General features: G+C 38.9%; 2 protein-coding genes across 2 annotated transcripts; both read left to right on the top strand.

The window, feature by feature from the left end:
• The first annotated feature begins 1,634 nt into the window (after positions 1–1,634).
• LOC104439620 (cytosolic sulfotransferase 5) lies at positions 1,635–3,837 on the top strand. Its single transcript, XM_010052658.2, has 2 exons — positions 1,635–1,646; positions 2,487–3,837. Exons 1-2 carry the CDS (start codon positions 1,635–1,637, stop codon positions 3,462–3,464), a joined length of 990 nt encoding a protein of 329 aa, XP_010050960.2. The 3' UTR covers positions 3,465–3,837.
• Positions 3,838–11,130: 7,293 nt separating this feature from the next.
• Positions 11,131–11,499, top strand: LOC104439621 (E3 ubiquitin-protein ligase RNF181). Its single transcript, XM_018870180.1, has one exon. It carries the CDS (start codon positions 11,131–11,133, stop codon positions 11,497–11,499), a length of 369 nt encoding a protein of 122 aa, XP_018725725.1.
• Positions 11,500–12,240: the final 741 nt, after the last annotated feature.

The following is a 12,240-nucleotide window of genomic DNA, read 5'->3' as shown; positions in this document are numbered from 1 at the left end:
ATAGACTCTCTCTTTCGTATACAAGTATTCGCTCAAAGGATTTGTCTAAACAAAAAGGAGATTCAGACTTTGGAATTCTTCTATCGCGCACACCTTGAACAACTAAGACAGTCTTCCTTATATACTCCTTTATGCCATCATACCCGTTGGCACTTACCAAAGGAATTCCTTCAATCTACCCGTTGGACGGAATCAATTAGGAAGATTGTTCAAGCTATTAAAGGAACGTGTTGATAGCCCATCAATCCTGTTCGCCCATACAATCAGGATCTCGGTTTCCATAAGCAGAATCTTCCAATAATATTTAGGCAATCACCGGATCTTCAAATATCGAATCAGTCTTCGATCAATCAAAGGACTCCATTTATGTCTTCTCCAGCCATGAGATCTTCTCCAGTTGACAAGGTTAAATCCTCAATGAAACATCCAATTCTGGATAACCTTTCTTCAACGGATTAGTGACTGTCAATGAGGATAGACTTTGAGTCTTGAGTCTGGCTGTCCCAAGGTCTTCAGACTTTAAATAGCAAAGTCTGCAAGCCTTCAGACTAGACTGATAGAAACGATTTGTCAACTTCAAAACACTTCAAGAAGATTTCTCCAACACTTTCTAACTGTACATAAGCATTTTGAGGGAAAAGACCATTGCTGGGATGGAGGTGCATCCTCGCCAGTGCGGGTGACCCATAGGAAACAAAGCCGTAAGATCTTAGTGTCCAAAGTGGATAATATATGTACCATATATGTACCTTGGAAACCCAGGGTGTTACATTTTATATAGAGTGGTTAGGATTTTGATGTGCAAGTTCGTTGGCAATTCAAGCCACCCAGTTTGGTGGCACAGTGGTGGCTATCCATCTTGTTCTCAACATGGGAAAGATTTATTATGCGAATTTAATGCATACACTCGATATCAATCAGTTGAGTTCGTTGGCAATTTAAGCCACCTAGTTTGGTGGCACAGTGGTGGCTATCATCTTGTTCTCAACATGGGAAAGATTTATTATGCGAATTTAATGCATACACTCGATATCAATCAGTTGAGTTCGTTGGCAATTCAAGCCACCCAATTTGGTGGCACAGTGGTGGCTATCCATCTTGTTCTCAACATGGGAAAGATTTATTATGCGAATTTAATGCATACACTCGATATCAGTCGGTCAATGGTTCTCATATGTAAAACAGATGGACCTCAATGTACGTTGAATGGTTGAAAGCATTTGGTTTTATACACCTAATCCAATGCCTTGTTCTAATAGAGTAAATGAAAGTTCCACGTTAAACGTACATTTGAACATAGCCAAAAAATATATGATGAGTGCACATACAAGTATCTTTACGCTAGTGGTTAGGATTTTGATGTGCATGTGCAAGTTCGTTGGCAATTCAAGCCACCCAGTTTGGTGGCACAATGGTGGCTATCCATCTTGTTCTCAACATGGGAAAGATTTATTATGTGAATTTAATGCATACACTCGATATCAATCGGTCAAGTTTGTTGGCAATTCAAGCCACCCAGTTTGGTGGCACAAAGGTGGCTATCCATCTTGTTCTCAACATGGGAAAGATTTATTATGCAAATTTAATGCATACACTCGATATCAATCGGTCAATGGTTCTCATATGTAAAACAGATGGACCTCAATGTACGTTGAATGGTTGAAAGCAATTGGTTTTATACACCTAATCCAATGCCTCGTTCTAATAGAGTAAATGAAAGTTCCACATTAAACATGCATTTGAACATAGCCAAAAAATAGATGATGAGTGCACATACAAGTATCTTTACGCTGTAGCTATAAATGAGTAAAGAAATTTGACATTTGGGCCTGAGGTTTCACGCTCTTGATCTCATCACTCTCGTGTGCTAAATTTCCACAAAATGGTTTATTGACTGGATACTACTCACCTAACTAAAGAGATGTATTTTTCTCCATCCCTACTAGAGCCAGACCTCTATTAGAGGATTGCAAATGACATAATCCATTTGTAAATTTAACTAAGTTGAAATTTTTGCAATGTCAAATTATAATTGGATCCTCTAATTAGGGACGGAGAAAATAACATGGCTCTAAATGATTTTCTTTTTCGATAAAAAAAAAGCTAAACAATTTTTTTTCATGTGCATGTTCAAAGTTTAAAGAAAAAGAAGAAGATTTAATTGGATCAATATACCAGTTTTCACTAGTAAAGAAAAAATTCAGAAGAAGCCGTTGAGGATGGACTCTAAAAGTGATTTTTTTTTTTTTTTTTGCCCCCACTATGAGGACCATCTCCATTTAAGCCGTTGAAGAAGATTTAATTGGATCAATATACCAGTCTTCATGTTCTTTATTTAGACACCCAATCATTCACTCCAACCAGCCTCCTCCTCCTCCTACACCACCACTACCACCGCCATCACCACGCACCGCGGCCGTGGCCGCCACCATGCAACCCTCTCAACCTCCTCCTCTCGATGAAAATTACTTGCGAGATGACGCAAGTCGCCAGAATGCGAAGACTTGCTCTCCTCTCTCCCTTCGGAAGAGGACTGGGTCCCCACCTCTCTCCCTTTCGAAGAGGACTGTGTCCCCTCCTCTCTCCGCTTGTACCAGGGTTTCTGGTTCCCCTCTTGGCTCTTGAACAGCGTCGTCGCTTGCCAAAATCACTTCCAAGCTCACCCCTCCGACATCCTCCTCGTCACCAGCCCGAAATGTGGCACCACCTGGCTAAAGGCCATCCTCTTCGCTCTCTTGAACCGTGCCAAGTACTCTGACTCCTACTCACAACCACGCCACCCTCTCCTAACCCAAAACCCCCACGACCTCGTGTCCTTCTTGGAGTTCGGGCTCTATCTCCAGAATAAAAATCCTGATCTCACTGCTTTTACGTCCCCAAGGCTCTTGGCCAGCCACTTGCCTTATTCCTTGCTTCCGCGATCGGTGAGGCACTCCAATTGCAAGCTGGTTTACTTGTGTAGGAACCCTAAAGATACTTTCATCTCGATGTGGCACTACTTCAACAAGTTCAGGCCTGAAGAGAAGGGCCAACTTCCACTCCTAGAGGGCCTCGACAAGTTCTGCGGAGGCATGAGTGCGTACGGGCCTTACTGGGACCATGTGCTGGGTTACCACAAGGCGAGCTCGGAGATGCCCGAGAAGGTGTTGTTTGTGAAGTATGAGGAGATGAAAGCGGACCCGAGCGTTCAAGTGAGGAGGTTGGCCGATTTCATCGGGCGTCCATTCAACGAAGAAGAATTGAGAAACGGGACCATGGAGGGAATACTGAGGATGTGTAGCTTTGACAATTTAAGTGCATTGGAGGTGAATAGGAGCGGCAAGTTGCCGGGTGGAGTAGAGAAGAAGTGGTTCTTCAGGAAGGGCGAGGTTGGAGATTGGGTGAATTACATGAGCGCTGAAATGGGAGAGCGAATTGACGGTGTCATGGAAGAAAAGTTGCATGGTTCTGGTTTGAAGTTTTAGGACATATGACCCACTCGAAGATATTTGGTTTGATGGTGGAAAAGAAAAATGTGTAAAAAAGGAAGAAAAAAGAAGCAAAAACGATTCGATTGTCCACACTTTAGGGGGTCAATGTCAGGTTGGCCAATGCGAGCGTGTTTCTGATGCTATAGGATGAAAGATTTTCAGTGGCATTGTCAGTCGTGGCTTCGTCTACATAGTGAGATGCTTTAAGGTTGTGATTCTACTCTTCATCTGTGTTGTGTATTATTAGCGTTTTGCAGAAGTTATTTGGCCAGTACGTAGCTGGCTAAACAAAAGCTGCCTTGCTGCTCCCTGGGAGCTTGTGGATGTATCTTCTGTTATTCATTTCAATTCCATTTTTCTTTTTCTCTTGGCTGTGTGAAGATTCGTGGCATACGGTATTAAATACAAAGCAGTTATTTGGTAGGTTAAACTACAAATTATATTTGTTAGATGGAAAATAAATTTGTTATTAAACTTATCGGTCCAGTTTAATTTGTCGGTTTTCAAAGCCATAAACTAAAACCAAACGAAAAACCAAAGGAAAAAAAAATTCCTAAACCAAAATTAAAACACCAAGGGCGCATTTGGTAATGATTCTATTTCGGGGAACAATTTTTTAGCAAAATAACACGTTTGGTAACTTCCCAAAATTTATATTTTTGGGATAGAAATACGTTTGGTAAAATTTTTAGATTTTTAGATTTTTAGATTTTTTTATTCTTTTACTATTTTTCCTTATTTTTTCCTTATTTTTTTCATTTTCCTTTTTCTCTTTGGTCAGTCGTCGGCCACCGGCTGGGCGATGTCCAGCAAGCTCGCCAGAGCCTCGCCAAGCTTGGGCGAGGCTCAACGAGCTCACCTGAGGCCAGCTTGGCCACAGCGAGCCTCTGCCTCGCTTGAGCGGCGTGAGGTTGGCCTCGCCCTAGCCTGAGAAGGCCCAGCCTCGCACCGATTGGGGAGGGCGAGCCTTGTTGTTGCCACTCAAGGCTTGTCCTCGCCCAATTCTGGCAAGGCTGAGCTTGCCTAGCCACCGACGAGGCTTGGCCTCATTGGGCCACCGCCAGGCGACGCCGTCCTGGAGGTGGCTCGGCAAGGCCGAGCCTTGCCAGTGGTTGGGTGAGCTTGGCCTTGCCAGATCTAGGTGAGGTCAACCTCACCCATCCCAGGTGAGGCAAGCCTTGCCATGCCACACCCAGCCATGGTGTGGCTTGGGCCGACGAGCCTCGCCGTGGCTTGGCGTCTCTGAGGGCGGGCAACGCTCTAACGAGGTTGCAAGCCCTCGTCTGGCCGGTTGCTAGTGCCAGCCATGGCCAAGGTTGGCGATCGGCTAAAATGAAGAAGAAAAGAAATAGAAGAGAGAGAGAAAAATTGATTCTAGAAATTGTTATCGGGAACAAGAAGTTACTTTTTTCAACTTTTTGTTTATGTTCCAAATCTATTCTCAGGAACAAAAATTTAGATTTTGTTTTTGTTTTCGGAAACAAAAGTTTTACCAAACACGTTTCTATTCTTTTTTCGTTCCCTGAAACAAAAGAATAGAAATTTTTGTTCCGGGGAACATAAATTTTTTTAACAAACAAGCCCTAAATTGCTAAACTGAGCTTATCGATTTTGTTCGGCTCGGTTGATCGTTTTTTTCTGTTTTTCATGAACAATCCTAATAGCATAGATCCTTGCCGAAGCTGGCTATGGTTGGGCTGTGGCCATATTCATGCGGTTTATTCTTTATTCTTTATTTTTTTAAAACTTTCTTTCATTTTTTTTTTAAGAATTCATTAAATTTCAACTGTTCCTCTTGTTTTTGGCTCTTTTAAGTGTTTTGATAAACCAGCTTGTAGTTTGGTTGACCTCCTTTTATAATGTATCAATGAGAATAAAAAATTAATTTTGTCATGTTCTTTAATTTACTTTGCCAATTGCTTGCCAAGTGATGTCTTTAGCTTCCGCGTCTTTAATCTTGTCCATGATACCTTCGACTTCATTCTTCATATACCCATTATGATTTTTCTCCTCTTTTTGCTGATCGCCTGTTAACGGCCTAGCCAAGCCCACGCTCTTTCGATGCTAGACTTCAGCCTACCATCAATTTTTCCTTCCATAGATGGTGCGCATGAAGGAATCAAACCAAATGAAAAGAAGGCAAACGGTGATAGAAAACGAGGAAAAGAGGAAACGGAGAAGAGAGAGACAAAGCTTGAGCGCGCATCTCACGGGAAACTCGCTAAGCCAGGTTAGCCTCATTTTGCAATGCCCAATAATTAATCGAACTCGTTATTCGTCTAATCAAAATAATTTTGGGAATTAGGCCGCAAATTTGAAGTTTAAGTGAATTTTGAACCGTGGTTAAGGAATTATTAAGTTATATATGGAAATGGTCCTGTTTTGTGTGGGCAAAGTTGTGAGCCCACCACAATGAATGAGTTTGAAAGAGGGACCCAAGATTTGACATGTGCTCTCATATCATAGAGCAATACCAAATCATAAAATTTAAAACATTAAATGAAAGGAGACTACCAGTATACAAAACATATCAAACTCTAATAATTTATGTGATTTAGAACGATACTTAATAGTTTGAATGGATGAGACACCAAATAATTATACTGGTGGAGGTAAAGGATCTCATTCCATTTTGGGGTATCTATACATTATAAAATTACCCTCCAACTTTACAGAATCCTGCCATTTTTATTCAATTACAGAAATTAATTAAAGTGGCCCAATTGCAATGTGGTGAGAGGATCCAATTCAAAGACACATAGTCAATAGCTCACTATGTAGTGAAAAGAGTGACATCTGGACTCCCGCATACTTTTTTTTTAATAAAAATTGCCATAATTTTCCACATATGCACTAGCCTTCCTAATCAGCTATGCCACATAAGACGGTTGATATTCATGTTAGTAATTACTAGCCAAAATTAGTTGAAATTGTTGGAAATTAATCCCAAGAATACACACTGTTTGTTGTAGTCAGAACATCAATGTAAAGAAGACAATAACAGTTATATAATATCCTTCTTTTTATGTAAAATTACAAAACTTGAAGAAGAATAAAATAAGATATTACTGGAAAAATAACATAAAATTGGAGGTGAGGTACGGATAACCGAATCTCCTTAAGGCGATTAGTTCCTGCCAATGGTGCTCCGCAGATTCACGAACTATGCCTCCCAAGATACAACACCTCGAACCTGTTTGGATTAGCACTATGCAAATAGGACTCAATCGAACCGTTCAATTGAACCATCACATCCAGAAAAAACAGAAGAGTTGAAACGTATATCAAAGCTCTTTTGGAATCGAGTTAGAAAAACCAAAAACCAAAAACCTTTATGAAGCTCTATGCTCATATCTATTTATAGAGAATTTTTAGTTCATGTACTAAAGAGATACATGAATTAAATAGACGCGTGTATCCACGAGATTCATGAATAAAGAGATACGTGAATCCAAGAGATTCATGAACTCAATAAATACATGAACTAAAAGATACACGGATCTAAGAAATTCATGAATTCAATAGATACGTGAATATAAAACTATAGGAAATTCATGAATCCAAAATAGATACGTGAACAAAAAGGACGTATCTTAATTTATTGGCTTTCGTTGATCCATTAACCATAATTATAACCATAATTACAACAATCCCCCACATTAATGGATCAACAAAACATTTTTGACTCGAAGGAATTTGAGCATGCCTGTTGAAATACACTGCATCAAGATAGGTAGTTTTCGCTTTGAACCTTCTTTAGTGAAAGCCTATCTGACTTACTTAACTAGTCGATGGACTAAGCCTTGAATCGCCAATTGTTTGTGTAAGCCTAGACAATAAACCTCACATGGAGTATTTCCAATTCAAGATTGGTTCTCGGTTGTGTTCGTTCTTTCAGCCCTGAACCTCTCGGGATTAATGTGTGCTTTAGAAAATCTAGCCTTTAAAGATTTTCATAGAGTCGGCCAGCTCCACGCATATAGGTGTATTCCTATTAAAGATATCCTATCATATCTTACTTGGATGTTATATTCCAAGTTATAGGAATCATTAAATGCATAGCGTACCCTTAATAACGCTGTAGGAAAGCACTGTTGCATCATAGGAATGGGAGATAATGCTTACACTAGAGTTTCTAGAATTTGCGTTGTCCTATTGAACCTAGACCATGGGATTTCCAATCGCATAGGTTAGGTTTCCACCCTGGAATCTCTTTATTGGGTTAAGGCTCTTAAACCCATTCCCCTCGATGTGCAGTTTATCTGCTCTTTTGACAAACTTGTTGTCAGCGAATCTGCTATATTTTCCTTTAACTTTACAAAGTATAAAAAATGATTCTATTTAGAGCAACTGCCTTACGGTATTATGTCTATGACGAATGTGTATAGACTTACCATTATAAATCACATTATGCACCCCCACACTTTTAGAAAATTGTAGGATAGCAACTTTTCATTCCATAACTCGTATGGAGTTTTACCTGTCTCTTTGTGGGGTATTTTATTAAGAATATAATTTGCAGTTAAAACTGCCCCCCCCCACAAGTTCTGAGGTAAACCTGAACTCAAAAGCATGGCGTTAGCCTTCTCCTTTAGTGTCATGTTCAATCATTCGGCAACTCCATTTTGTTGTGGAGTATAAGGTGCAATCGTTTGGAGAATTATTCCAAAGCTAGCACAAAACTCCTTGAAATTGATTGAACTGTATTCTCCTCCTCTATTCTGAGGCACATAATGAGATCTTCAAGGCTCATCTCCTTCCGTTTGCGCTTCAAATAATTTTGAAGGCTGACTAGCCCGGAGGCAATTTCTCAATCATAGCCACCACTTGGAATGATTCACTAAGTATCATTCCCTCAGCAGAGATGTCGCTCAGAATTAATTGTAATTCTTGGACCTGACTCATGACATATATAGAATCCACTATCTTGTAGTCCAAGAATTTGGCAACCACAAATTTCTTGGTGCCAGCATCCTCAATTTTGTATTTCTTCTCTAAGGACTCCCATAACTGTTTAGCAGATTCAATATTACAATAAACGTTATATAGAGAATTCACTAAGTAGTTAAGAATATAATTTAAGTATAAGAAGTCTCAATGCTTCCAAGCCTCCAACGCACCAAGTGTCGTGACATCTTGCTCATTTGGACTAATTATCGGGCACACGTCCGATAAATATTTCGTTAGATTGAGCATGGTCAGATAGAAGAACATCTTTTGTTGCCACTGTTTAAAGCCCACTCGGTGAATTTCTCCGATTTCTCATTAGCTGTAACTGGAGGTGTTGCCATCACAGTAGGCAAGGTTTGTTGAACTACCCTCCAGAACCAGAGCCAAAAGCCATTTAGCCTATACTGTTATGAAAAACAGTCCGGGACATACCAGTCGTATGACTTGTACCCACACCACCAAAATTGGTGTTAGCCCAAGGGCCCGTAGTATTGGCTACTACAAATTCAGACCTTGAGGGCTTAAAATCTTCCATAGTAATGGTCGAATCAACCATAGGAATGTCTCCTGAAACATTATGGACATTGAATGGCACTTGATTGTTTTCAGCCATCTCAATAATCTGACAAGAACAACAAATAGTGAGTGATCTAATCGCCTTAAGATTGTTGGAAATTAATCCAAAGAATACACACTGTTTGTTGTAGTTAGAACATCAATGTAAAGAAGACGATAACAATTATATAATATTCTTCTTTTTATGTAAACTTACAAAACTTGAAGAAGAATACAATAAGATATTACTGGAAAAATAACATAAAATTGGAGGTGAGGTACGGATAACCGAATCTCCTTAAGGCGATTAGTTCCTGCCAATGGCGCTCCGCAGATTCACGAACTATGCCTCTCAAGATACAATACCTCGAACCTGTTTGGATTAGCACTATGCAAACAAGACTCAGTCGAATCGTTCAATTGAACCAGCACACCTAGAAAAAACAGAAAAGTTGAAACGTATATCAAAGCTCTTTTGGAATCGAGTTAGAAAAACCAAAAACCAAAAACCTTTATGAAGCTCTATGCTCATATCTATTTATAGAGAATTTTTAGTTCATGTACTAAAGAGATACGTGAATTAAATAAACGCATGTATCCATGAGATTCATGAATAAAGAGATATGTGAATTCAAGAGATTCATGTATCTTTGGATACATGAATTCAAGAGATTCATGAACTCAATAAATACATGAACTAAAAGATACATGAATCTAGGAAATTCATGAATTCAATAGATACGTGAACATAAAACTATAGGATTTTCATGAATCCAAAAGAGATACGTGAACAAAAAGGACGTATATTAATTTATTGGCTTTCGTTGATCCATTAACCATAATTATAACCATAATTACAACATAAATGACTATATTGACAAAACATTAAAAGATTTAAGATTAAATTGGTTAAATTGAAAAGTTTAGGACTGAATTAACCACCGTATAATAGGTTTATGACTTTTTAAATAATTATCCATAATTTTTTCTGTTGATTGATAATGGTTCATCCTGACAGAGTGAAGTACCACTTACTTTTGAACAGCCAAAAAATTGATGATGCTTACATATACAAACGTCATTACGCTATGGCTATAAATGACTAAAAAAATGCAAATATCTTCACTTACACTAGATGTACACCAAATGAACTCAAAATTGCATATCTAACTAAAGAGACATATTTTCCTCTATTCTTGCTAAAGCCAATCTCAAAGTAGAGGATTAGACAACCCGCTTGCATATTTAACTATAAATAAAATGTGTGCCATGTCAAACTATGATTGGATGCTCTAACTAGGGTAGCTAAAGATTTTCTATGATGTTCATTGTTCATAGGTTAAGAAACAACAGAATATGTAACTGGTTTGTAATACCAATTCTCACCAATAAAGAGAAAAACTCAGAATAAGTAGTTAGAGTAGAGAATAAAAGTGAAAATCATATTTTTCCCTGACGAGGAGATTTGGTAGGATGTTAATTTCTTGCATCTTGATACATACAAATGTAATATCATATAGTATGAATTTGGATGAGTAAAAATTGATTTACACGATGAAATAATAGATCCCAATGAGTATCTAAATTAAGGAGGACGTGTACATTCAAGCATCCAATAATAGTTTTGACATATACACCAATAAATATCGGTCTTTACCAACCTTGGTATCATCAAATTTTTTTTTTTTTTAAAGCTGTAGGAAAGCATCAAATAATGCTGGGAGTATTTATCTATTTGGGGTTTTTTTTTTATTTATTTGGATCGATATTATGAAATTTCATCCACGCTACCCCGGATACGAGCCAACCAACGAATATTTCAATAGGTTTGCTTCGCTTAGTTGAAAATAGAGTTAAGTGGGCTACCTTTTAATTGTTATTAAAGGATGAACAGGAACCTTCGAATGTATTGTTCAAAGTTGACATGATACATATGCTACTTGTATAGAAATTATAATTTGCATTTCGCAAGATGACAAAACATATTTTGCGTATGATAAGTTACTTTATCCCTGTTGAAGATGACGTTCACTTGGTATACTAGTCATCCCGTGAATTCGATACAGAATGCAAAATGCACCCGGAGAGAATCCTTGATACTTTGGGCGTTCATCACAGTTTTTGGGCTAACATTATAAGAGTTATTTTGCATACGATGTTTCGGGCATTGGGTAATGGCCATGGAGGGTTTGACATGAACATAAATTTGGCATTAGCCACCAGAGATGAAGTTGAAATGGAAGACACTGAGGAAGCCTCAATTGGAGGATACAAGTCAAATCCCAACCAAGTCACGCGGGGCGTCTCTAGAGGCACCATTGAAAAGCTCGAGCGGAAGAGCTACTCTGTTGGGGAAGCTGATGGATGCTGTTCTATTTGTTTAGAGGAACTAGATGAGAAATATAGAGTGAAGGAGATATCATGTTCGCACCTATTGCACAATAGGTGCATTGTCAAGTGGCTCGAGAGGAATAATTCGCGTCCATTATGTCGTGGCAAAGTACAAGTACAAGATTCAGAGTAGTCAGTTTTAGTTTGTAAGATTTTCTAATAAGAAATGAATTCTCTCTCTCTCTGTTTTTTTTCCCCAATGGATTAACTAATTTGCTGCAATGACTTTGGTACTCAATGCAACGTCCGCTGCTACAGTTCCAAAAATCACCCCTGTTAAAGAACCAAGGTCACCTGTGATGTCCCAGTAGAGACTATATATAGTGTCTGTTTCTTCTATGGCTAGAACCTGGCGAAGATAGTAACCTGCATTCGGAAAGAGAGCAAAACGAAAAGATAATTGTCCCCATCAATATTTACATGAGAACACTCACAAAAGAATGTTCACATAAGAGTACCAAACGAGCAGGGAGCGGGGAGCGGGGGGAGAGAGAGAGAGAGAGAGAGAGAGAGAGATTCTTACGCAAACCAACATACATAACATGTGACATCCTGATTTTCTATCTTGTCCCAATTTTATGAATGGGCTTTTCATCGACGCGCCTATGGTCCTTTTTCTCTGAGTTGGCCACTCATGAGATAATTAATCTATCTGGTGAAGCCATTAAGGATTGGAGATAGGTTGATTCGACAAAGGCACGTAATTAATTGTTGGTGATTCCATTTGATTGCAAAATTTTCGTCGAACGTCACTAAACCAATTTTTCTGTCGATTATGTACCCGATATTCATAATTGAAACCTTGAGATTTTCATGACAATCAAGAGTCGCCTATGAGTTGGAGATGCACTATGTGGATCGAAAATAATCGACC

The sequence above is a fragment of the Eucalyptus grandis genome, chromosome 3 (genome assembly GCF_016545825.1).
Source record: "Eucalyptus grandis isolate ANBG69807.140 chromosome 3, ASM1654582v1, whole genome shotgun sequence".
In the NCBI taxonomy this organism is placed as follows: Eukaryota; Viridiplantae; Streptophyta; class Magnoliopsida; order Myrtales; family Myrtaceae; genus Eucalyptus; species Eucalyptus grandis.
Note: the sequence above shows the minus strand (reverse complement) of the source record. Positions and strands in the feature narration are given on the sequence as shown.